The sequence below is a fragment of the Prionailurus viverrinus genome, chromosome C1 (genome assembly GCF_022837055.1).
Source record: "Prionailurus viverrinus isolate Anna chromosome C1, UM_Priviv_1.0, whole genome shotgun sequence".
Classification (NCBI taxonomy): Eukaryota; Metazoa; Chordata; class Mammalia; order Carnivora; family Felidae; genus Prionailurus; species Prionailurus viverrinus.
This window is the reverse complement of record NC_062568.1, coordinates 116,698,011-116,722,597: the sequence shown is the minus strand read 5'-3', so window position 1 is coordinate 116,722,597 and position 24,587 is coordinate 116,698,011. Positions and strand designations below refer to the sequence as shown.

The 24,587-nt window shown below is 49.3% G+C and overlaps 1 protein-coding gene across 4 annotated transcripts in view; it reads right to left on the bottom strand.

Moving 5' to 3' along the window:
* Positions 1-12,171: 12,171 nt before the first annotated feature.
* SYT6 (synaptotagmin 6) overlaps positions 12,172-24,587 on the bottom strand; it is a 59,208-nt gene continuing 46,792 nt past the window's right edge. The window contains exons 5-7 of one of the 4 annotated variants that reach the window (XM_047872181.1): positions 19,905-20,076; positions 18,537-18,687; positions 12,172-12,243 (exon numbers count right to left, since the gene is read on the bottom strand). In XM_047872181.1, the coding sequence (XP_047728137.1) occupies positions 12,172-12,243; positions 18,537-18,687; positions 19,905-20,076 (395 nt within the window). Of the gene's footprint in view, positions 12,244-13,925; positions 13,944-18,536; positions 18,688-19,904; positions 20,077-24,587 lie in introns of those variants that run through there. The other 3 variants (XM_047872184.1, XM_047872182.1, XM_047872183.1) reach the window with 3 other exon arrangements.

Here is a 24,587-nt window from a genome sequence, read left to right as displayed (position 1 = left end):
ATTTAACATTTTATGCAAGCAGTAATCATTCCTTTCCCCCCAATGGGCAAAAGGGGAGTCAGTAATAGTTTCTGAGTAATGGTGGAATGTATTCTAAAGGTGTGACGATAATGAAACTACCAGGGAAGTGAAGACTGGCGTTTTAGGGGCTGAGAAGTAGTTGTCTAGGGGTCGAACCTGATCAGTATGCCTAGTGGGTTTTGTTTTTTTTTTTTAATTTCAATTTGAATGTCTTTAGATAGAGCTTGCCCCCTCCGGTGCCCACAACCTGCCACTCTACCTTTGATTTACAGCCTTACACATTTATGCACCTGCTTAGCCCCTGACGTCTTCGTGTTTCCAATCGCTAGATGGGCGCAGAGGCGGGAGAGAAGTGGGAATCCCAAGCAGTGGAGACTATGGCAGTAATCTAGGAGGGAAGCGATGGTCTAGAGTGGGGTCAGTGAGACAACACAGAGAAAGAAAGAAATGTGGCATTGTGGTGCACGCAGGGAGAGAAGGGAGTCCGGGATTAAACACGTGGGGGAAGGCTACTGAAGTCCAAAGACAGCAAGAGAGCCAGCTGGGCTGCAGCAGGACGTCCAAGGGCCTTGTGTATGGCAGGTGGCAGTTTGGTGCTCTGGAGAGTAATGGCAGCTGGGGATGGATAGGCAGCAGCTGGAAGTCGTATGGGGCTGGGGGTGGATGAAATTGTGTAGACAGCTGGGGGGAGGCCAAGGACTGGGCCTGGGGGCCTTTCCTCTCTACGGGTATATGCCTAAGAGTCGGGGTGGTTGCAAAACTGGCTCCCTGACAGACGCCGGAGTCAGGAGAGAACCTCCAGGAGGGAGGGTGAGCACACAGGAGACGCTCTGCGAGATGGACTGTGAACACCTGCTTGCTGTACTGAGCTGTGGCTTTGTGTACTGGTGGGAGGGCCAGGGGGGACGGTGTCCCTGTGGTTTGGCTCTGCTCTAAGCGAGAGCATCCTCAGGTGGTGGGGCTCCCGTGTTTGACTTCGCCCCGGGGGCTGCACGGACCCCCTGCGCAACCTGGCTTTGAACCGGACCGTGGAAGGGTGGCTCTCCTCTGACACGTCCCTGTGTGTTCTCCGTGCAACTGGGGTTGGCCAAAGCTGAGCTGTCGCCGTTCTGGGCTGGCTCACCCTGTCCTGCTCCCAGGCAGCCTAGAACACCGTGGCCCTCCTCTGCTCCTCAAGCTCTGTGAGGTAAGCGGGGCTTGCAGGAACTTTCAAGTCTGCCTCGGTCACTCAGACTTCCACCGGCTGGTTTTCCATGCGGGTTTTAACCGCTCCGTCTCCTTGCACCTTGGTGCCCATAAGGTTGTGGACACCGGCTGCTGAGCTGTGGGTGACGGTGGGAAAACTCACTTTGGGGGTTAGAGATGGAGTCTGGGATGAAAACTACTCCGTGCTGCTTGGCTTTATGTTCTTCCCCAAAGCACAAATCCAGCTGGTTTGTTCCCCGGGTTTGTCTCTGAGCAGTAGATCTGGTATTTATAGAGGACCGAACCGAGGGCCAATCAGCTCAGAATGGAAATTCCCGAGCCTGGAGTTCTCTGGAGGAACTGGCTCTTGGCTTTCCCTCTCCCTGGAGTTCAGCTAAGGTTTTCTCTTGCAAACTTGTAAGCTCTGAGGAGTTTGAAGAGGCCTAAATGGAGGATCTCCATGAAAACACGGACTGTCCTTCTCTTGGCATGGACACCTGGTGTGCTTTTCATAGTCAGTGGCAAGAAAGTGGGCAAAGGGCAAGGAGAAAGGAACCCGGGGCTGGGGGCCAAGGGGGAGCTGCAGCGGCCAGCTCTCTGAGGGTGACGTTGTCTCCCGTTCCTTCGGCCTCTGGGACCTCCCGCTTCTGAAATTATGTGCCCGTGCTAACCCACTGGGCAGCAACCAGAATTGGTTGTTTGCACAGACCTTCCAGCTGCAAGGAAAAGGGATTGTGAGCTCTCTGACATTTCAAAAGACAGCTGGAATGAGTGAGATATCAACGGACACATTCGTTAAATGTCACCACTTTTGTTTCTCCTCAACGCTCAGTGCTTACGTTGTTCTAAATTAATTACCCAGCCACTTGATTTATTCTGTACATCCCCCTCCCCGCTCCCTCCCACCCTCTCCAGGCTTGGGAGCGGCAGGCAATGCAGTGTCACTCCCTTTGTTCTCAAGTTACTCAGCTGTGAAAGGTGAGCAGGCCTTCAAGGAGGGGGGACGGGGTCCGGGCGACGCTGGCGGCTGCAGTTTGCTCCCGGGCTGCAGACCCGAAGCTGAGCCTGACCACCGCAATCGATGCAACTACAGCTCTGGCTTATGGATAGGGGAAAGAGGCTCAGAGAGGTTGAAAGACCTGCCCGGGTTAGACCGGGCTGAACCCAGATCTCCTGGCTCTGGAGTTTACCAAATGTGATGGTGGTGAAGAGATGACTCCGTCCTCATGTGGCACATATGGTAGGAGGCAGCATGGCATGTCGGGTAGCCACTGGGATGGAAGAGAACGGAGAAGACAGTTCTACCCTTAGTTTCCTGGCCAGGGAGAGAGCAAGCCGGAAGCATCAGGGAAGCCACGGGTTCAAGACCAGGAGGCACAGGAAGAGCCTCTCTGCGTAAGAGGTCAGGCATGTTTGGATCATTTGGAAGAGAGAGTTGGCGGTCATTTAAGGAAGACAGTTGGGAAGCTCTCTGGTTCTTTGATTTCACAATCCATTTTAACTGTGCAGTGTCATTGTCAGTAATGTCTCCAGGGAGATGAAGGACTGTGGTCCCAAGGGGCAGTAGGCCTTCCCACCGTGATTAGCAAATCCTCTGTCATCTCAGAGACTTGCGTTTCCAAACACACTGAGAATTTCTAGCCATGGGTTTCCATTCCTCATTGTCACAGCCCGAAGGGACCCCACACACCTGGCTCAGACATAGACCTCAGACAGAGGAAAGAAGGAATGCTACATGTCTCAGGATGCCTGAGGCACCTGCCCACATCGGTGCTCTGCGTCTCTCGGGACAGTCCTTGATGTGTCACCAAACTCCCCCAGTCTGTGCAGGAAAGAGAGTCCCCTAGGGTAAAGGAGTCACACACCTCCCCAGTCTGCCCCCCGGTACTAATTTACTGCCAGTGAGCTGTCCTCAGCTGGGGCCTCTGCAGGATGCTCACCCCTCTGGTACTGAACAGGAAAAGACGTAAGAAGGGAAGAGAGCTGAGCTAGCCCGGATGCGTTCCTCTTTGTAGAGTTCCTCTGAACCCTCTGAGTTCTTCTATCTGTTCTTCTCCCATGGCAGCTCACCGTCGATTTCCCTTTTCATCAAGTCTGATGGCACAGGCTTTGTTTGGAGCTGCGTATCATTGAGCGATGAGCCCTCTTGCCGTTTCTGAGCTTCCCAGCGGAGCTGCTAAGTTACAGCAAGCTTTCACTCTTCCTGGCATTGTCCGACACAGCACACGTTTATGAGGTGACTGACTGGGGTTGGGTGTGATGAGCGGACTCCACAATTCTTTAGCTATTCCCAGAGGAGGAACTGATGTGAGGGATCAATGCATGTGCACGAGTGCTCGTTCACAAAGAGGCCACTGAAGGGCTCTCTCCAGGAAGGAACGAAGTTGAGGTCTCAGAGGATACATTTAGGATTGCATCATGAAGGGCATATGAATAGACAGATGGGTTAGGCAAATCTTCTCCAGGCTTACCACATTTAAGAGTAATTTTCTATTTACGTGTGTGTCTCCCCTGAATTGTGAGCCCCTTGAAGAGCTGTGTTTTATTAGAGGGCAGTTGAGCATCATGCTTAAGCACGTGAACCATGGGGTTTAGTTATCTGGGTTCAGTTGTATGACCTTGGCCAAGTTTCTTGACCTCATAGGGTTAAAAGAAAATTAAATGAGACAATGGATGGAAGGTGCTTAGGACAGTGCCCGGCATATGAGAAGTGCTTAGTGTTTGTTAGTTGCTATTACTAATGTGCGTGCCCTCAGCCCTAGCATGTTATCTGATGTATACTAGGTGCTCAACATGTTAATTGAGTGAATACCTATGTGCATGAAGGAAAAGAGATTAACCTGGATTCATAGGAGTTAGTGCAGCTGAAGTTCTTGAGTGTTCTGGGGCTGAGTAGGGCAAGAGAGAGAAGTCGGGCTGTGGGGTTGAGTTTGGTTAGCAGGTTGGGAGTTGGTTCAAGACATCTGCAGTTGTGGGAGATGAATTCCACAGGAAATTGGCAAGAATTGGGTAAAAGGTCTGGTTAGCCGGTTAAACCTCCATCACCATGCTTGGTCCTGCACCAAGTAACAAAACATTTGTTTATCAGCCAAACCCCAGAGGTAAGAATAGGTTTGTGGACAGAATGTCAGCAAATGGCACCTTACAGGTGACTCCTATAGGACACTTTACAGTGCCCTCAAAAGTTGGATCCCTGTGAATACTACCTAAAGGTATGTATTGATTCAGTGCAAGCCCTATCAAAATTCCATTTTGGGGGGCATCTGGGTGGCTCAGTCAGTTAAGTGTCTGACTCTTGATTTGGACTCAGGTCATGATCTCTCGGCTCGTGGGTTCGAGCTCTGCACTGCCAGCATGGAGCCTGCTTGGGAGTCTCTTTCTCCCTCTCTGTCTCTACCCCTCCCCTGCTCATGCACTCTCTCTCTCTCTCTCTCTCACACACACACAAAACAAGCTTTTTTTTTAAATCCCATTTTTTTGTAGAAATAGATTCATGCTAAAATTCATATGGAATCTCAAGGCACCTTGAGTAGCCAAAACAATTTTGGAAAAGAACAAAGTTGGAAGATTCACACTGCCTACTTCAAGACTTCCCACAAAGCTCTAAGTAATCAAATTAATGTGGTACTAGCATAAAGGCACACATATAGGCCAATGAAACAGAATAGAGAGCCCAGAAATAAACCCTCACATATATGGTCAAATGATTTTCAACAAGGGTGCCAAGGTCATTCAATGTCGAAAAGACAGTCTTTGCAACAAATGATGTGAAAAAACTGGATATCCATGTGCAAGAGAATGAAGTTGGACTCTAATCTTACAACCTCTACAAAAATTAACTCAAAATGGATTGAAGACCCAAGTATAAGAGCTAAACCCTATAAAACTCTTAGAAGAAAATATAGGGGGAAAGCATCATGGGATTGGATCTGGCAATGATTTCTTGGATATGACACCAAAAGCACAGGCAACAAAAGAAAAAATAGACAAATTGGACAATTTCAAATTTTAAAACTTTTGTGCATCATAGGACATCATCAACAGCAACCCACAGAATGGAAGACAATACTGTATTGGTAAATCGTAAATCTGACAAGAGATTAATTAATACCTTGAATATAGAAGAATCCTAAGAACAACAACAAAACAAATTCAGAAATGCGCATTGAATCACTATATTGTGCGCCTGGAATGAATATAGCACTGTATGTTAACTATACTGGAATTAAAATTTAAAGCTTAATAAAATAAAATAAAAAAACAAGCAAAGGACTTGAATAGACATTGTGCAAAGAATATATACAAATGGCAAAAAAACACATGAAAAGATACTTAGCATCGCTAATCATTATGAAAATACAAATCGGAATCACAATTAGATACCACTTCACACCCATTAGGATGCCTACCATCAAAAATACATAAAAAAAATATAACAAGTGTTGGTGAGAATGGAGAGAAATTGGAACCTTTGTGCACTGCCTATGGGAATGTAACATGGTGCAGCCACTATGAAAAAGGGTAAGGCAGTTCCCCAACATATTAAAAATAGAATTACTACATGGTCCAACAATTCCACTCCAGATATATACCCCAGAGAATTGGAAGCAGAGACAGGAAGAGATGTTTGTACACCCATGTTCACGGCAGCATTATTCACAAAAGCCAAAAGGTGGAAGCAACCCGAATGTTCACTGACAGATCAATGGAAAAACCAAATGGGGTATATCCATACAATAGAATATTATTCGGCTTTAAAAAGGAAGGAAATTCTTGACACATATTACAACATGGATGAACCTTGAGTATACTCTGCTAAGTGCAATAAGCCAGGCACCAAAGGACAAGCATGACACGATTCTACTTATACGAGCTACCTAGAGTGGTGAAGTTCATGGAGACACGAAGTAGAATGGGCGTGGCCAGGGGCTGGGGGAGGTTGGGATGGGGAGCTCTGTTTAATGGGCACAGAGCTTCAGCTTTGCAGGATGGACAAAGTTCTGTGGATGGCTGGTGGTGATGCTTGCACAACAGTGTGAACGTAATTAAAGCCGCTGAATCGTACGCTTAAAAAGGGCTAAAAGGGTAAACAGAAGGTAAATGTATTTTACCATGCACGCACACACACAAAAGGCAAGCACAGGCAAGGGGAAAAAAAGAGGCGGGTCCCTGCGAATGTGGGTGAAAATAGACTTGCGAATCAAGTTAGGTTCAAGCGCTTTGGATTAACTTGTGAAGAATCGTTTTATGAGGCCTTGATTGATCTGTTTTTGTTCACCCGCAGCCTCATCGATCAGCTTTGCTTGGGCACACCTCCATTATTATTCACATTGCTTTCTTTTTCCTTGACCTCTAAATCTTGATGGTTCCCGAAGAAGCCCTCTCTGAGACTCTCCTTGTCTGCTTGTACCCACGTGGCCGTGTCAGCCTCCTGTCCACATCTCATTTGGGTGTGTAAGCTTTCTATAAATTAACATCTCACGCCCGACCTCTCTGCCAAGCCGCATCTCCAACTACGGCTGTCGGCTGCACATCCCTCCCGCATCTCAAATTCAGCTGGCCAAACCAGACTTATTGTTTTCCCTTGTTCTGCAGAGTTTCTGGTTTCTATGGAAGCCTCCATCATTTTTCTGGTGCCTCAAGTGTGAAAGCCTTCAACACTCTTGAATGCCCTTTTCGTCTCCCTGCCTTCCAGATCTGCTCAGCTGTCCGCCCTGCCATGCTGTCCATCCTGTTCCCCATGTCCCATACAGGTGCCCCTGTCTCCCTGTGTGTGGCCTAGGCCTAGCTTGGCCCTTCGCCCCCTCTTGGATGGATGGCTGCAACTGCCTGGAAGCCCCTTTGCCTCCAGGCTCTGCTTGTGGGCTTGCCACAGCCTTGCCGGTGGCGCTGCTGTGAACCAGCCAGAGGAAAGTTGGGGGAGGCCAGTCCCGTGCCCTGCACCAGGGCATCAGACATCTGGATGGGGCTCACTGCAAAGAGGGGTGGGACACGGGACAAATCCTGAAGTCCCGAGTGGCCTGTAGCTGCAAAACAGCCTGAGGCGATGAGGCTGGGCGAGGGGATGAGGTGTGGCAGCTAGAAAGATTCTTGAAATCAGGCAAATCTTGCAGTTCTGGGTGATCAGCCCGTCTGAGAGCGGAGGCCAAGCCGGCAGTGGAGGAAGGAGGGCAGCGAGCCCACTTTGTGGAGGCAGCTGGCAGGAACGAGGCAGGGGCCAGGTCTAGAGCCTGGTGGTGCAGGGCTCAGAGTAGGGGAAGGGAAGCCTCCCCGGGCAGGCGTCCAGCGTCTGGCTGGGGCTGACCAGCACCAGCAAGGTGGCGGCTGTGCTCAGGGGTTCCTTGTCTCTCCCCCAGATTCAGAGTGCTTGGTGGCCCTGGGGATTCCTCAGCTCCGGGCCTTCACCAGTATGGACCCCTCAGCCTGGAATGTGCTCCCCCCTCACAACCTCCACATCCCCAAATCCTACCCATCCTTTAAAGCTCTAGATCAGATGCCCCTTCCTTCTCAAAGCCGTCATTCTGCCGAGCTATGATACTCTTCTGTGGCCACAGAAGTCCACACCTCTCGGGGCGCCTGGGTGGCTCAGTCAGTTAAGCGTCTGACTTCGGCTCAGGTCATGATCTCACAGTTCGTGGGTTCAAGCCCCGCATCGGGCTCTGTGCTGACAGCTCAGAGCCTGGAGCTGCCTCGGAGTCTGTGTCTCCCTCTCTCTCTGCCCCTCCCCTGCTGTCTCTCTCTGTCTCTCTCTCTGACTCAAAAGTGAATGGACATAAAAAACAAAAACAAAAACAAAACGGAGTCCACACCTCCTGTCCCGCACACACCACTTTCTACCTTGGACTATAGTTACTTACATTGCCAGTTTACTAGACTGGAGCTGTTTGTGGGCAAGATTCAAGTCTGAGGCTAGCACAGTTATGTGGCTCAATATAGTCCTTGATGTCATTTGACAACGAATAGACTAGATCTTCTCTTTATGAGTTTCTCTGAATCAGATATTCAGTAGCTGTCACCCCCCACGGGTCTGCTAACCTCACTGTGGTCATCCTGAGTGCGCACCGATTATTTCCAGGTCTTCATCCCCTCGGCACTTGAATGCCTATAATTTGGGTGGCCACATGAATAGTTCTGGGCAATGAACCGTGAAGGAAAGGGACATGTGTCACCTCTGGGCCAGAGTGTTGAGGCCAACAGGAGAGCCTTCAGAGAGCTCTTTTCCCTCAGGCAATGTTTGAGATGTTGGCTGCTCTGGTGTCCCAAGTTCCCCTGAATACCTCCGATGAGCAGAACATTCCCCCCAACTCCTTGCTGACCTGTGACGGGCATGGAACACGAATGAGAAGCAAGCCTTTGTTGTTTCCGGCCACTGAGGTCTGAAGGATGCTATGGCTGCATAACCCAGCCCGGCCAGCCAGACACATTTACCCCTTCGCTTGGTCTGCTGTAGATACGAGCCAAGCTACACATCACCGAACCCCGCGGCTGACAGGTGACCTGACGGGAGGCAGAAGCCAGGGGAGGCTGTGCATTTAGGAAGCAGAGTGCTTCTCTCAGCAGTTCGGCTCCCTTGGTGGCATCTCACTGAGGAGCGCCAGTAATTCAGATGAGGATGCGCAGGAAAGGACAGTACCTTCCACTCTCCTCTCTGTGGGCTGCTTCCTAAATTAATTAAAAGCTGGGGGTGAGTGGAGAGGATATTCTATTAATTCAGAATGTTCTTTTTAAAATTTCCAGCCTGCAGTAGGATTTTTCTCCTCATTCAGCCAAGTGGTGTTTCATGAGAGTTAGCAGGATTCCTCTCTGGGTGGGCGAAAGCATGGCACTTTCCAGGTTCGAGCGTGCAACCCGCTTCCCTGGGCATCTGGAGGGGCCGTTCGCTTGTGGAGTTGAACAGCTCAGGAGACAGCACAGCCCCGTGCACCAAATGCTCTGGGAGCCATCAGCCTGGCAAAACGCAGGTGTATTCCAGGCTCGTGGGGTATGCAGGGATTCCTTGGGCGGAACAAAAACCAAACAAGCCCTACCGCTGTACCTCGGACGGAAGGGAAGTGGTTATCTCTGTGAAACAAAGCTTAAAGGTAAAAAAGCTCTGCAGTGTCCTGTGTGCATGCAGACAGCTAAACTTCAGGAACATACAATGACAAGAGAAATGGGGGAGAGACGGATATTTAATTGAATAAAAACTCCAGGCTGTGACAGGGGCGGGGAGACACGAAGCAGTAATGAACAACATAATTTTTTAAATGACGATGCAATTAGTTAACATCCTGAATATGTGAAGGAAGGGGGAGAGGCATCTTTTCGCCCAGAAACACTGCTAAACAAAGAAGGGAACTTTGCTTTAAAACAAAAACAAAAACAAAAACAAAAACAAAAACAAAAACAAAACACTTCTATATGCAAAAGGCCCTGATTATCATGACTTAAGCAAAGCTCAAAACGCCAAGACAGGAAAGAGGTTTCTCCTGGCAGAGAAGCTAACAAATGAATCAACTTTGTATTTCATTTTGTTCTGAAACTTGTAATTCATTTTATTCTCATCCGCGAGGAAGAGGTATTGGGCTAGATAATGACGTTGGCAGACATTCAGGTTCATTCATGCTGTGGGTTGAGGACTAGTCTCCCCAGAAGATGCTTGGGGGGTGAGGCTCCTGCTGCTGAGAGCCTCCCTAGCCTGGGCTTCCCAGGCTGTAGAAACTTACCAAGGCTGCGACAGTGGAAGTGGCAACCGGGTCGGTGGTGGGGGGCAGACCACAATCTGCTCAGGAAACCATCTCCCAAAACCACGGGGAGGTTCGCTTGTGTGGGTCAGCTGCTTGGACATAAAAGGAATGTCTGAGAGCAGTCACTATCCCACCCTTCACACCGATCACACTCCCTCCTCCCAAAGGGTCCAGTGGTCATTCTCATGTGCCTAAGGGTTATGAGGATGGCAGCTGGACATGTGTTTTGAGCTCACTTCTGGAAGGATCCTCTCACACTAATTTCTGGGCTGTGACCCAGGAAACTCAGCTGTTCCCTTCCTAGTTGCAGGACCCACAGCATCTGCCCAGTGATTGAGATGGCCCTCTTGATGGAATCAGTCTAGAGTCAAGAGGCAGAAGAAAGTTTATGGCCTGTTGGAAGTCTTGTCATGACAAGAGGTTTTTTTGTCCTTTTTTGTCATGACATGAGGTTTTTTCTCCTTCTGGAAAGAACATCCAGCCACAGTACTGCCCGACCAGGATGGCCTATCAATCACAAGACATTTGGGGAGAAAGCTTATCTTTATACAATGACTCACATTAGCTCCTAGCCTAAGGCTCAGTACAGAGTAGAGTTTGGGTTTATCTGCCTTTACTTTTATGAGCTGAAAACTTCTCTGGCCACAATATCCTGGTCATCCTCATGTCTAGTCTGAACTCTGGGTAGAAGACACTGCCCAAAGTCGTATCAGCAGAGAAATCTGAAAACTTGGCTTAAAGTGAGGGTTACTTTATTGAGTTTTTGCTCCTAAAGCACGTGACATATACAAAGAATAAGACACAAGGTGTGTGAGTAGCTTTTCCGTTCTTGACCTTCCCAATGGCAGAAGAAGGGGCTCTTCAGCAGACTTGCCTCTTGAAAGTCACACACACACGACTCTGGAAGTTGGCATTGTGTATTCACAAGATACAGTGGCAACTCACCTCCAGGAATTTACCAGGGCTATACAGACTGAGATTAAGCAAACCAACTTGAATTATAGGGGGTTGGTGGGAAGGCCACTAGTAACTCAACAAAAACGTACTATGACAATGCCGAACACTTGAAACATTTTTTTTTTCCTAAACTGAATTTGGCCTAAGGTAGAGGTCTAAAGGAGAAAAAAACCGAAACCTTCACTACCACTGAAACAAACACTGAAGTACTTAGTAATTTATAGAACTAAAGTTGAAGATGAACATTGTCCCAGAGTCAAGAGGGGGTGGAGGGCGCTGAAATACTCTTAAGTTGACTTTGTTTCAATCAAGAAGATTCCCTTCAGAGAAAAATGGATTCCAGCTCTGACTTGGATTAAAACTCCCCATTTTCCAAAGAACATTTTATCCAGGTTCTTCTCTGATCTACTGAGGCATTTGAAACAGTTGCTTGATACTTCATGGCATTTTAAAGCTATGCATAACACAGAAGTCATTCTGGAACCTGGGTGCCTTCTTTTCTTTACCATGAAGGTTATTTCTGAGAACAAAGATCTGTTTTCAAACAACGGTGGTCATTAACTGTGGTGTGCCAGAAAACATAGGGCATGTTTAGTGTCGGCAGAATCCTTCCTAAAGAAAGTGGCCAAGTTCCCATGAGGAATCAAGACATTCGTTCAATGCACGAGGAAAGTCAACAAGGAAGTGGGGGAAGGAGCCCTCACAACCAGCGGAAGGTGCACAGACACCTTGGAGCGCCAGTGATTTCAGCGCAGGACCAGGAGTCTTCATCTCGGTCTGTGTCGCATCAGGGAAGAGCTTCCAAGGGTCATAACTCGCCTCGTAAAGGCTCGTGGCCTGATCTGCACCCTTCAGCGGGCCACTGCAGAAGCAGTCATTCTTCCAGTCTGCTTCCTTCGTCTCCAGGGTTGTGGAGCTTGGTGGAGACACAAAACTTCAGGAACTCAAACCACCTTCCCCGAAAAGGCGACTATTTTACATTGTATTTTATATGAACCAACCTCTGGGCTCTCCACTCTTCTTTCTTTCCTACTATTTCCCCCTTCTTTTCTTGGCAGCAGATCCATAAAAAGTGAAAACCACAGAAAACATCACCTTGGGAGACAAAAACGACTAAGACAGGTCGGGCCGCTCGACAAATGTCTTGGCCTTGACCTACACAGGAGCGGTTAAGACTCGTGCTACCGCTGCCGCTGCTCCTGCGTGACACTGTGTTTGGACAGTTGAACAAGTGCAAAAAAGAACGTCGCGGAGTCCCCTCGGTGTCGCCCGGCCGCGCAGCTCATGGTGTGGGAGGTGGTTTCGGGGACGGGCAGGAGCTCTCACTGTCAAAGCTGGCAGCCCGGCCCTGCCACTGCGGAGAGGGGAGAAGGCTGGTTATTGATCGCCAAGGGGGTTTGCATTTCAACTTTCAAAACTTCTCTGGCCCATGCACTGAATTCACCTTTCCCGGCTTTTCATAAGCTTTCTGGAATTTTGCTGTCAGCCATGCAAAAACAGAAGGAAAAGAGCTGTAGGGCTTCTAGTTTGGAATACCTGATTTTTACAAAAGACCTACTGCAGAGATAATTAAAGCTTTCTCCACTGTGCAGTGTGTGTGTGTGTGTGTGTGTGTGTGTGTGTGCATGTGTGTGCGTGTGTGCGCGTGTGTGTTAATGAGGTGCTATGACTGGGCCATTTCTGAGTGCTTCAGCCATTTCTCACACTGAAAATCAGATTATGTTAGCAGCAAAAGAGGCAGTCTACAGAGTATGCCCTTATTGCCAAGAACCCATGATCATGAATTATTAGCAATTTGTCTGGGGGCTGTTAGCACAGCTACAAACCTGATATTGCTTTAGCTCTGTGCTCTCTTTCTCAGGCTTAATGCTTCCTATGGGCATTCGCACCCACCTTGTGAGGAGGTGGCAGTGTGAGGGGGGCAGCCCGTTCCCCTTTCTGGGGCATCCCCTTCCTTCTCCCATCTCACAGGTTGCCCCCTCTCAGCCCCACCCTGCCCCTGCTGTCAAAGTCGGTGATGTAATGAGGCGTAATGGAGTGAAGGAGAGGGCTGAGGATGAATGGACCCGCGCCTGAGCCATTCGACCCTTCCTTCAATTGAAAAGCCAGTCATGCTGGAGCAATGCATTCTGGGCAAAGATCTGACCCCGGGCATATTGTTGACCTGTCTTGCGGCTGTGTAATTTCAAAGTGAGGCAGTGTCCACTGCTCATTCCATCTTTCTTGTGAGCTGGGAAGACCCAGACCTCTCCCAGGTGCCCGTGGGACAGTGCTCCAGAGAGTCAGGGAGGGAGGGGGTCGAGATGGCCCTTCGGCACTGAAGTACAGCCCTTCCACTTCCCCCGAACTTTGGGGGTCTCCACCGTGGAATGATGGGCCGAGTAGAAGCTATGCTGTGCATTTATGCATGAAGGGGGGGAGGGCTGGGGAAGGATGCAGTTCTCCCCACAGCACAGCCATTTCTAGATAGAGCTGAGCCGCCTGAGGAGCAGACCATTTGCCAGCCAGCATTTCCTACTGGAAACCCACCGTGCTGAGGAGAGACCCAGACCAGTGGAGAACCTCCATGCTCCCAATTCTACGGAAAGCCCCTGCCACCTTCCCTGGACTTGGTCACTTAGTGCTCCCTGTGCTGGGTAACCAGCAGATCTTCATGACTAGCCAAACACCGGACAATCCGGTACTGATGACCACTGCCACGTGTCCTAGATCTGAGTGAGCTTAGCATGCCGGACCTGGAGGCAGGCCCAGGGGGTCATCCAGTCCGGAATCTCGTCCTTGCGGATAACAGAATCAAGACACAGAGAAGTCAAGACACAGCTAGTCAAGGGCAGAGCCAGGATGTGAAACCAGGTCTCCTCATTCCCAGCTCGGCATTCTTTCTGCTCCGTTCCGCCACCGCTTTAGCATCTGGCCACACCAGGGGAAGGAGATGCGACTTGTGAGAAGAAACCTAACCTCTTTGGGTCCACACCGGGTACTTACTCCTAACTCCAGGTGGTAGTCTCTCTGCTTGCAGCATCCACGTGAATGAAATCACAACCGAGGGTTTCCCTGGTGAAATATTTTAAATACATGAATGCCTGGTTGTTGAGCCCGCTGTGACCTCTGACTCAAGTGTTTCCTAACCAGAAGGTGACACGAGATGATTACTAATGCTTGCATTCGACACACCTTTACTTTAGGAATTGTACTCTTTTCTGCCAGGACTTTTGATGTCGGTGCAAGATACATTGTAATTGCCGGCTTCTCCCCTGGGGAAGCATGCCACCTAAACAATCTGATTGGTAGGCCAGTTCAGAGGGGAAAAACGAAGTGGCTATACAGAGTACCTTTTTTTCTGTATGTAATAGCCCAAAGAGAAGTCACACGGAGCGTAACTGTTAATCCGGGACAAATGAAGAAGGCACACTCGCTCCCCTGTCAGCCCCTGATTTTTTCTATGAAGATAAACAGAGGAGGGAGATGGTGTCCGTGGACGATGGGAAAGTGAATGGTTCTAGCAGGTTTATCATGGCGTCTCTGAAATAGCAAAGAACTGACCCTGGCACACAGGGCGGCTGTGTTCCAGTAAGCCCTTTTATTGTTCTGAAATGGGTCACGTTCCAACAGATCTAAAAATCTCCGGAAGCTGATCTAAACTTGGTGCTCCATGATAAAAATGCCTTGGAGAAGGCTGCTGGTCAACCCGGGCTCTGTGTGTGGTGAAATCAATGATCCGCAGCACCGGGCAGGAGTGCTCAGAGAGAAGAGGGCCACAGCCCCCGCCAGAGAAGGATGCTCGCTGTGGCTTAATCAATTTCTACTCAGGAAAACATCCCAGCAGGGAAAAATACCTTTTCGGTTAGTTTGTTCCCCTCAACCTTATTTTAAAACCCCAAACAAGCGAGCAAGTATGGTGCCCTCTTGTTCTCATTAATAAAAAAGGAACGATCACAGCGCTTGAAACTCTTCTAAGAAAGGTACAATATAGGGGCGCCTGGGTGGCGCAGTCGGTTAAGCGTCCGACTTCAGCCAGGTCACGATCTCGCGGTCCGTGAGTTCGAGCCCCGCGTCAGGCTCTGGGCTGATGGCTCAGAGCCTGGAGCCTGTTTCCGATTCTGTGTCTCCCTCTCTCTCTGCCCCTCGCCCGTTCATGCTCTGTCTCTCTCTGTCCCAAAAATAAATAAACGTTGAAAAAAAAAAAAAAAAGGTACAATATAAATAGAGAGCGCTTTACAGAGACGATGCCATCTATCTGCCCGGGAGCTGGAGAATAAGATTTCTTTATGTACTATACAAATGGGAGAAACAGGTTCCAGGGGCAAGGTTCTTGCTCAGTGTCTAGCACAGAACCGAGGAGGCGAGCTGGGAGCTCTAAGGATGACTGAGGGGGATAAACGTTCAAGTACGATGCATCACGTGAGCCCAAAGAGGGTTTACTTCATATCTACCCGGTAGGCTTTTAGATGCATTTTTGTTAAAGATTCTCAAACTGTGGGTGCTAAAAGTGTAGGTGAAATCCTAAGTTGCCAAGATGAATGTCATTTTCAGCTTCTTCATACAGAGAACTGATCAGCTGAGGGGAAAATGGTAGGATAATGAGTGGGGGAGGGGCAGTCTCGGGAGCTTGGTGTGTGAGGTCAAGAAAAAAGTAAGCCCAAAGGATAGGAATCAATGTATTCTCTTTTCGTTTTCCATATACTGTTACTTTCCCTTCACTGTCTCATCAAATATTCATTTTCAAGGGCTTGATTCCACTTTATCTTTCTTTCTTTTGTAGTCTGGACTAGTGAGTCAGGGTTTTCAAAGAAACGGGACTTGGAATCAATTATTTGGCTTAATTAGGTTGTATTCATCATGGAGTGATTCTGGAACCGAGTCCCGGCACCCCCGTGCCACTCTGCACCCACCCCCAACTCCAGCCGCCTCCGGCCGGTTGCTTCCAGTTTGCATGGACAGACCAGCCCAGTTATAATGCCGGTTATCTTTCTGAGGTGGTGCAACGTGAGGGCTCACTGGCTCCACTAGTGATCATTTAAGGGTCCGAGTTTCCAGAAGAGCAGAGATGACAGGAGCCTACCGCCTCATTTACCAACGAGGAAACGGGAAACCAGAAGAGGCAGTGAGTTGCCTGAAGCCCTGCAGCCCGTCAGGGACCTCTCAGCTTACGTGTCCCTCCCCCTAATCCATCCTGAACACTTCAGTGTACTTATTCTACTCTTAATGTATCTCCAATGGATTTAAAAATGGGGGAGGGGGCAGGGCACCCTCCCCTGGTTGATTCAACCCTGCATTCAAGTGAGGTACCAGGTGTGCTCTCTGGGCACCTACTGTTCTGTCTAGGAGCTGCCTCCTGAGTAGGCAGAGGCTGGTCGTGGGTACCGCACACACACCCTGTAGACAGAGCCTTCTGGATAAGAGGAGGCAGAAGATCTCCTGGGGGAAGGGAGCCGGGGAGGTGAGGGATGGGACTGGCCTCAGTCATTTAAGCTTCACAGAAGCTGTGGTAGAATCAAGGAAACCACAAGACAGAAACATGAGGCCTCAGATGACCAGGAACTTTGTGTCTATGACTTACTTCTCCACACTGGCCTTGAAGGCACGCCTACCTGAGTAGGTAAATCAATTAGCTTGGCTCCTAGAACCTTCTACCCCCACATGATTCCACATGTCCAAATCCCCTCAGCTCCCAGTCTCTCTTAAGACACCTCACACTGCAGGGGCGCCTGGGTGGCTCAGTCGGTTAAGCATCCACTTTGGCTCAGGTCATGATTTCACGGTTTGTAAGTTCGAACCCCGAGTCAGGCCCTGTGCTGTCAGCTTGGAGCCTGCAGCCTGCTTCGGATTCTGTGTCTCCCTCTCTCTCTGCCCTTCCCCCACTGCACTCTGTGTCTCTCTCTCTGTCTCTCAAAATAAATAAAACATTAAAAAAAAAAAAAAAAAAAAAAGACACCTCACACTGCTCTGAGGTGGAAACAGTAGAAACACTGGAAATAGGTGGAAACAGACCTGTCCACCCCGAAAAGAAAAGGGAGCTGGGAGGTCCTCTGGGTTTGGCTCCCACACCTTTCCTGTGTCACAGAGCCTAAAGAAGGGATTACAGTTGACCCTTGAACAACATCAGGATTAGGGGCACTGACCCTCCACACAGTCAAGAATCTGAGTATCGCTTTTTCCTCCTCCAAATCTTAACTACTCACGTTCTGTTGACTGGAAGCAGCCTTACCGATAACACAAACAGTCAATTAACACATATTTTGTATGTTATGGGAATTCTATACTGTATTCTTACAATAAAGCAAGCTAGAGAGAAAAATGTTATTAGGAAAGTCATCTGGGTGGAGTGCCGGGATGGCTCAGTCAGTTGAGTATCTGACTTCGGCTCAGGTCATGATCCCGAAGTTCATGAGTTCGAGCCCCGTGTCGGGCTCTGTGCTGACAACTCAGAGCCTGGAGCCTGCTTCAGATTCTGTGTCTCCCTCTCTCTCGGCCCCTCCCCTGCTTGTTCTCTGTCTCTCCATCTCTCTTGAAGATAAATAAACATTAAAAAAAATTTTTTTTAAATAAAGTCATCAGGGAGAGAAAATACATTTACAGTACTGTACTGTATTTGTATATATAAAAAAAAGTCCACACCTAACTGGACCCACACAGTTCAAACCGTGTTGTTCAAAGGTCAACTGTACTGTTTTTAAGGTGACTGCTTTTCAGCTGAGGGGCCACGTGGTGTAAGGGTTAAAGCTTTATTTTTTCCATTAGATTTTCCAACTTTATGCTCTAGACTTCCTAGGCTTGAAGGCTAGGATGAACAACCAATCACCTGCTGTTTAGGATACGGAATGGGCATGAGATACTCAAAATGAGGCTTAAAGCTCACCTGGCGACCCCCGCATCTCAACCCATTTGAGAAAAAGCAGGCCTGGGAGCCACCAGGGTGATACATAGCAGGATCTTACATTGGCAGAGTTTGGCGGAAGGGAAGCCAACTGTCAATGTCACTGGAAGGGACATTTTCTTCGCGGTTGAGAGAAATGATTGGCTCCAGATTATTATATAGCAAGGCCAAAGGGGCCAAGATTGGAGCCCAGGGCTCAGGACTCCTGGGCAGTGCTCCATCCATCATATCTCTGTTAGGATGCGGTCACACGGTGTGCCGCCTTGAAGCCACACTCCGTCCAACAACGGGAGAACCAGCATTCGTGGTGGCAGGATCTGATCTCTGGCCATCTGCATCCAGGCAATGAAGACTGCCTTGGGACCACCTGGCTAGAGCCTCAGGGAACCTAGTGCTTCCATGGCCACGTTCTGATCTCAGCCTCTTGGGGCTTTCTCCCAAAGGACTGACTCGGCCCCGGGGGCTTCATGAAAGCATTCTGGGCCTGGCACAGTGGAGCTGCTGGGAAGGCTTCCTCCAAGTTCTAATTTTCCGTTTAGAACTCAGTGTCGCTTTCAATATGCTCGACATCAGAGGCTTTTTGTCAGGCAGCTTCCCACTGTCCTCCTCCATTTCCTTCCTGCCTGTTCCGCACTGGGTGAGAAGCACGTAGCCCCCGCACACCCCGGGAAGGACCCACGAAGGCGAGGTCGTACAGCCGCCGACTGCCATTCTCCAGCCCACGCTGCCATGCGGCAAACTTGCCAAGGGCCAAGCGCGACCTCACCCACCTCTTTGAAGGATTTCTTTACCTCCACCAAGGAGTGCCAGTGTGCAATGGGCTTCCGTGGGTACGCCAGCATCTCGTTCCAGTGGTCCCTGCCCAGGCCTTCGGCATTGATCCCCACACGACACACTCCTATGATCTCATTGTGGCCCACTCTGAGGGAGAAACAAAGGGCCTGGCGCTGGTGACCAGACACGCTGTCAGAAAGGGGGGTCCTGGGGCCTGGGATTCTGCCCAGCAGATCTAACTCAGAATGCTGAGCTCTGAAAACAGATGCTTGGCAGGGCCTCGGGGTGCCGGCGGCAGTGAAACTTTGCCCACCCTCCTTGGGTGGACACTGACACAGAGAGATGAGAAAAAGGTGACAAACTGCTTGGAATCACAGGAAATGGTAGGCAGATGGCCGGACTTTAGGGAATGGGAGAGTTTAAGTCTGATCCCTTATTGGACTCTGCTAGGACATCACAGCCTTGCTTGAGATCTCAGCATTTGGAAATAAATCACCCCGCTCTGAGTACTCTTTCTCCATACCCCCAAAGGCTAGAATGTGATTGATTCACTCAGCAAGAACATCAATCACCACTCAACTATGTTCAGTGAGCACCTACTATGCCTGAGAACTTGTGCTAAAAATCCTGGATGGAGGGTTTACTGCATGTTTTTTTTGTTCTTCCTTCAGCTAGAGTGACACCTGGAGAGAAGGTGTCATGGTGGCTGGGGTGGTTGGAAAATATTTTTGAGCCGACCCTGACGGAAGAGAGGATTTGGATAAGTGGAAGAGAAGAAATATATCCAAGAAAGGGGAAATTAAGTTGGATAAATATGTTGGGTCCAGATTCTGGAAGGCCTTGAGAAGCTAGGGGAAGAGCCTATATAACAGGAGCCATTGATGGTTCTTGAGAAGGGTAGGTGCCAAAGAAAGTAGTCTTTTAGGAAGGCGTGCTTCTAGTGTGTTGGCAGGATTGAGCCAGGGCGTGATGGAGGCAGGGGGCAGCTGGGACGCTGCACAGCCATCCCTGAGTGGGAGTGGTAGCAGCACCAGAAATGGAGAGGAGGGAGGCATTTTAGAGGACAGATGACAGGACTTGGTGGCAGGGGGAGCAACAGGAGTAGTCAGGGGCAAATTCAGGGAAACTAACGGGTAGATTGGCCCTTGATGGAAATGGGCCCTGCTGGGAAGCAAAACTTGAGCTTCTGCTCAGGGGAACCCACACTCTTCCTCAAACTTCTGCACCCTTCTTGGGTGGAGCCATATTTGAGGCCAATGGGATCCCGAGCCCTGAACCACAGGGTCCAAGGTCAGGACACCCTGTGCTGCATTGGTGTGGGCATGAGGGGCAGGGAATCGTGGCCCTCTGGGACCAGCACCTACCGATCGTAATCCATAACTGAGATGAGCAGGTTGACTTGATCCATGTTCTCTGGGGGGATGTCAAAGATGATGGCTTCATTGTAGACAGGGTTGAGAGTGTTCTTCTTTATGGTTGTTTTCTTCTTCTTCAGTCTCCTCCCATCACAAAGCAGGGACACTTTGACATATGGATCTGTGCCAGTGGAGGGGTGATGGGAAGGGAAAGGGGCATGTTAGGGAGCATGTTAACCAGATGTCCTCGAACATCATTTGCAGCAGAGGGACGGAAGCCACAGACCTACTGTTGCTCATCAGATGGTATCAGTGGGTTGTTAAGATAATTAAACCACCTTGTATTTATGTAGCACACCTGTCTCTGAGGACACTTCGTGCTTAATAAACACAGAGTCTTTAGCGACCTCAGGATTATTGGGAGAGTGCCTAATGGACTTTCACTAATGGTGAAGCTGGCCTCAAATCAGACAGGACACCTGCCCATGGGTATGCAGATCACGGCCCTAAATCTCAGCTCCATGATGGCCGGCTGGCTCCAAAGGGTGGTGAAGCTGAACGAGGCACTCAGTTCCTTTCCCCGACTTGGAGTCCTTTTCTCTGGGGGTTTGTCAGCATTATTAGCCAAAGGATAAGGGAGTAAAAATAGACATCGATGACACCCAAAGAGTAGCAGCGTGTCAGAGTAAATGAACAGCGACAATCACAACGCTGGTCCTGTCCTCCCCACCTGACAACAGGATTATGGGTCTCATTGTCCCAACAAGCTCATTTCCAGCTGGCATCAAGAAAGGCCCTGCTGTCTGCTTCCCCGGAAGCCCTTTCCTGCCCACTGCTGGGCAGAGGAGGAGGATGGGGCTGTGGCGGGGGCCGTGAGTAAGGCGGCTTCCTGAGATTTGGGGCAACCAGTTGACATTTCATTTCTCAGGGGGATCTTGGATTCTCTCCATCCCCAGAGGAGATGTCTTTTTACTGAACCTCCATGTGTCTCCCATCCCTGTCTCTTCTTTCGTTTTCTGAATAGGTATTTTGTGGTCATCCTTCTACCCTGAAATTTTCCACTCATCCAAGTGAAGTGACACCTATTGTATCTCATAGCACAGGTGTCTTAGACACCATCATAATTGTTATTTATGCCGCACAGCTCAAGAAACGGGAGGGCAACTCACAGGTAATAACAGCTTTTGAGACGCTGATGTGCCGAGACACCTTCTTGCCCAGAAGCCAGGGTTCATGTGAATCTGTCAGCAGCTGTGGGCCAACCAGCCACTGCCTGGCGCCTTGATGCACAGGCATGCAGTTCTATCTCCTGGGCACCTGAGCACCCACCAGGCCCTCACGCTCCCCGGGCATCGCTCAGGGGGCAGCTGGGGCACCTCACCATGCAGAAGCTAGAGAGAGCCAACTAACCAATGTGACAGCGGCAGCTGTGCCTTAACCTTGGGGGCACTTAGGTTTATGGGGGCTCTGGGGGGGACCATGATTAAATAGTAGGTGTTTAATCAACCCGCCGTCTCCAGTGACCCGTTTGGAAGGGCCCACTCTTGGGGATGTTTTCAGTAAAAAGGAAGGCAGAGTTTCTAGAACCTCTGTGAGACAGCTTTCTGGTTTCTATAGGCTCTGTTGTCTAGGGATGTGCCCAGGACAGTGTTCAGGTCCAGGCGGTCAGGTAGGAAAGCTTGCCCCAAGACCTGTCGTTAACATGGCAACTTCTAGACTCCATAAGGTATACGCTGCCCTGGAAAGTGTCTTCAGGCTTGAGGCCGTTCAAGTGCTGGCTTGTTGCCTGCCACGCCCATTTCCATGTACCTCCTAGACAACAGATTCCCATGTCACCAGGCTTGGAAAAATATGGCAGAGCCACCTGTCCCAATGGCCACTAGGCAAATGCTTATTACCGACTGGGAGATTCTCAGCTTCTTTCCCCAACTCTGTTTACCTCTCCGAGGTATGTCCATTTACAAATTTCAGTGGGTGTATTTCCCTTGAAGAAATCATCAATTTTATGACCGACCAAGAGGCTAAGCGGAGAGATGACTGTTCCTTTGGATTCTCTGGGGCAAAAATTTGTGGCTTCTAGTGGAGTGCTGGCTCCACAAGACCTTGGAAGTTGTTTCCTCTCTAATAGCCTCTGATGTGCTGTGCGGCTGAGGGAGAGAGCATGAAGGCTGGCAGTGTATTTCAGCCTCGTTGTCGTGAGAGCCATCATAGTCCAGCATTTACCAGACACTGTGCTGAGATTTATGTACATCATGTGTTTTAAACTTCCCCCCACCCCCATAAAATATTTATCATCTTCACCCCCTTTTATAGGTAGGGGAATTGAGGCGAGAGAGATTAAGGAACTTGCCTCAGGTTTGAACCTAGGTCTGTCTGTCTCCAGAGTTTACATTTTAAACCACTAGACTCCAATCAGTACAGACCGGATGTGGTGGAGATGGGTGGGTTTTGTGGCATCCGGACCCTTATTATTATTCTGTGTTATTTTCATTGTCATCATTGCAGTGTATGGGCTTAGAGAATTGGTTCATGACTGGTTAAATCAAGGAGAATAGGAAGACCCATGGGTTCAGGGGTCGATGGCATAGAAATCAAGAACAGGCAATAAGCTCTATTCGCCCCCTGGTTTAGTCCAACATCAAAGCAGTCTGAGCTGACGGCAACCTCAAACTCATCCTCAAAAACAGGAGATCTAGTCTGAGAGGCCCCTGCCACGTATGCCCCCACGGTATCACCCGCTGACAAGGCTCCTCATGCTACATATTCATTCAGTCACTCATTCAAAACATATTTATGCAATGCCTATTGTGTTGCCATGCACCGTTCCAGACATTTGCTTACATCTGTGAACCAAATAGACAGAAATCTCTGACAAAAAGAGGACCCCTGAATGTTCCGCGTCAAGTTGAGATTTAATGCCAGATTCCAAACCCAGGTGGAAAAGAGGGTCAGTTGCGAGAGGGGATTAGGATTTGGTGTGAGAAAAAAATCTCTCCCCCACAACCTTCTGATGTGGAACGGCCGTTATGATTACCTCAGTGGCTTCAGCATAAGCTCTCTCTCTAGCACATCAATTTAATTACACCGGAGAAGATAGTGTGGGGACTTAGGCAGCAAAATCCTATTTCCCTCAGCAGGCTGGAGAGTCCTCGGTGAATTCCTGTCCCTGGCACGCACTTATTTTGATATTAAAATGAAATCTACATCGGCTGTATTTTTGGAGGAAGCTGGCTTGCTGGGACCTAAGAGCTTTTCACATGTCGAGAGAGGCTCTTTAAGCTTCTCACCACAACTCCCCCCCCCCACCGCCCCCCGCCCTGCAAAGTGCAGTGGTAGCTTCAGTGGAAGGAGAGGCATTAGGGTGGGTGCCATCTTGGGGAGCTTTTGGTCTGGAAGACATGAGTGCCGCTCAGAGACAGTGGAGGCTGGGAGCAGAGGCTCCGAAGGATTCAGAGCGGCAAGAAGTACACATTACTTCAGTGTTTTCCAACCGTCTTTCCTCAAAGCCTCATTTTTCGGGGTCTAATACCTCATCTTCTTCTACCTACACCAGGTTGCACCTGGGCACAGATGTTTGCAGCTGGACCGTCCCCTCTTTATGGCCCCTGTGACAATACTAAGGAGTTTTCCAGGAAACAAATAATTAATGGATAAAAGCGAAAATCTCCCGTATACTCCCACCCAGGTTCAGAGGCACCTCCGGAGTGGTTTTCCGCTGGAAACCAGATTCATCACAAGCGCCTCTTGAGTGATGGGTCTTGGAAAACAAGCCTTTTCCTCCATTTGTAACTCTGAGCGCAGCTCAGACTGTTCTGTAAGTCTGCTCTTTGGGACACTTCACCCCATTTCGCTTCTCGGGCTAATTTCAGCAGATGGGGGAAGGAGGCTCCTGGGACCCACGCTACTCCTCTGCTTTATCAAAACTCAAATACCTTCTCTGACAACAACGTTGTCATGGGAAAGGACCTGTCTCTGTAGCTGCCCCAAGCAAGCATTTCCTCGGTTTCTGGAAGAGGACTCATGCTTCCTGCTCTACTTAGCAGCTCTCCTGGCACTGAGGCTGGGGCCAGGAGTCCTGCAGGAAAAACTCAAATACAAATGCACTTTGCTTTTCAGTGGCCTCGCTCCTTTGACTAGGTCTTCGGGGCCGCCACAGGGCTGTGCGGACCTCCAAACATTTACACACTCAAACTTGACATAACCCTTCAAAGTCCTGGGGCCTCCTATAACTAGAAAAATTTTCCTTATTTATTTTTTTTTCTCCTACTGTGTTTATTCCTTATTCTCCGCCTCCTCTGAGGGAAAGAGCGATGGGAGTAGCTAATATCTACTGACTGCTTATTGCGTGTCTGGCACAAGTGTAAGGACTTAACATGAATCAACACGTTTATCCTTAAAGCAAACTGTGTAAGTTCTTTTTTCAGATTAGAAAATCAAAGCATTACACAGCAAGGGAGTGGCAGAACTGGAATTCAAGTCCAGAGTTGGGGCTTCTCTTCTAAGAACACTGACGGTTCCGGGCACCTGCGTGGCTCAGTAGGTTGAGCGTCTGACTTTAGCTCAGGTCACGATCTCAGGGTTCATGTCGGGCTCTGTGCTGACAGCTCAGAGCCTGGAGCCTGCTTCGAATTCTGTGTCTCCCTCTCTCTCTGCCCCTTCCCGCTCATGCTCTCTGTCTCTGTCTCTCTCTCA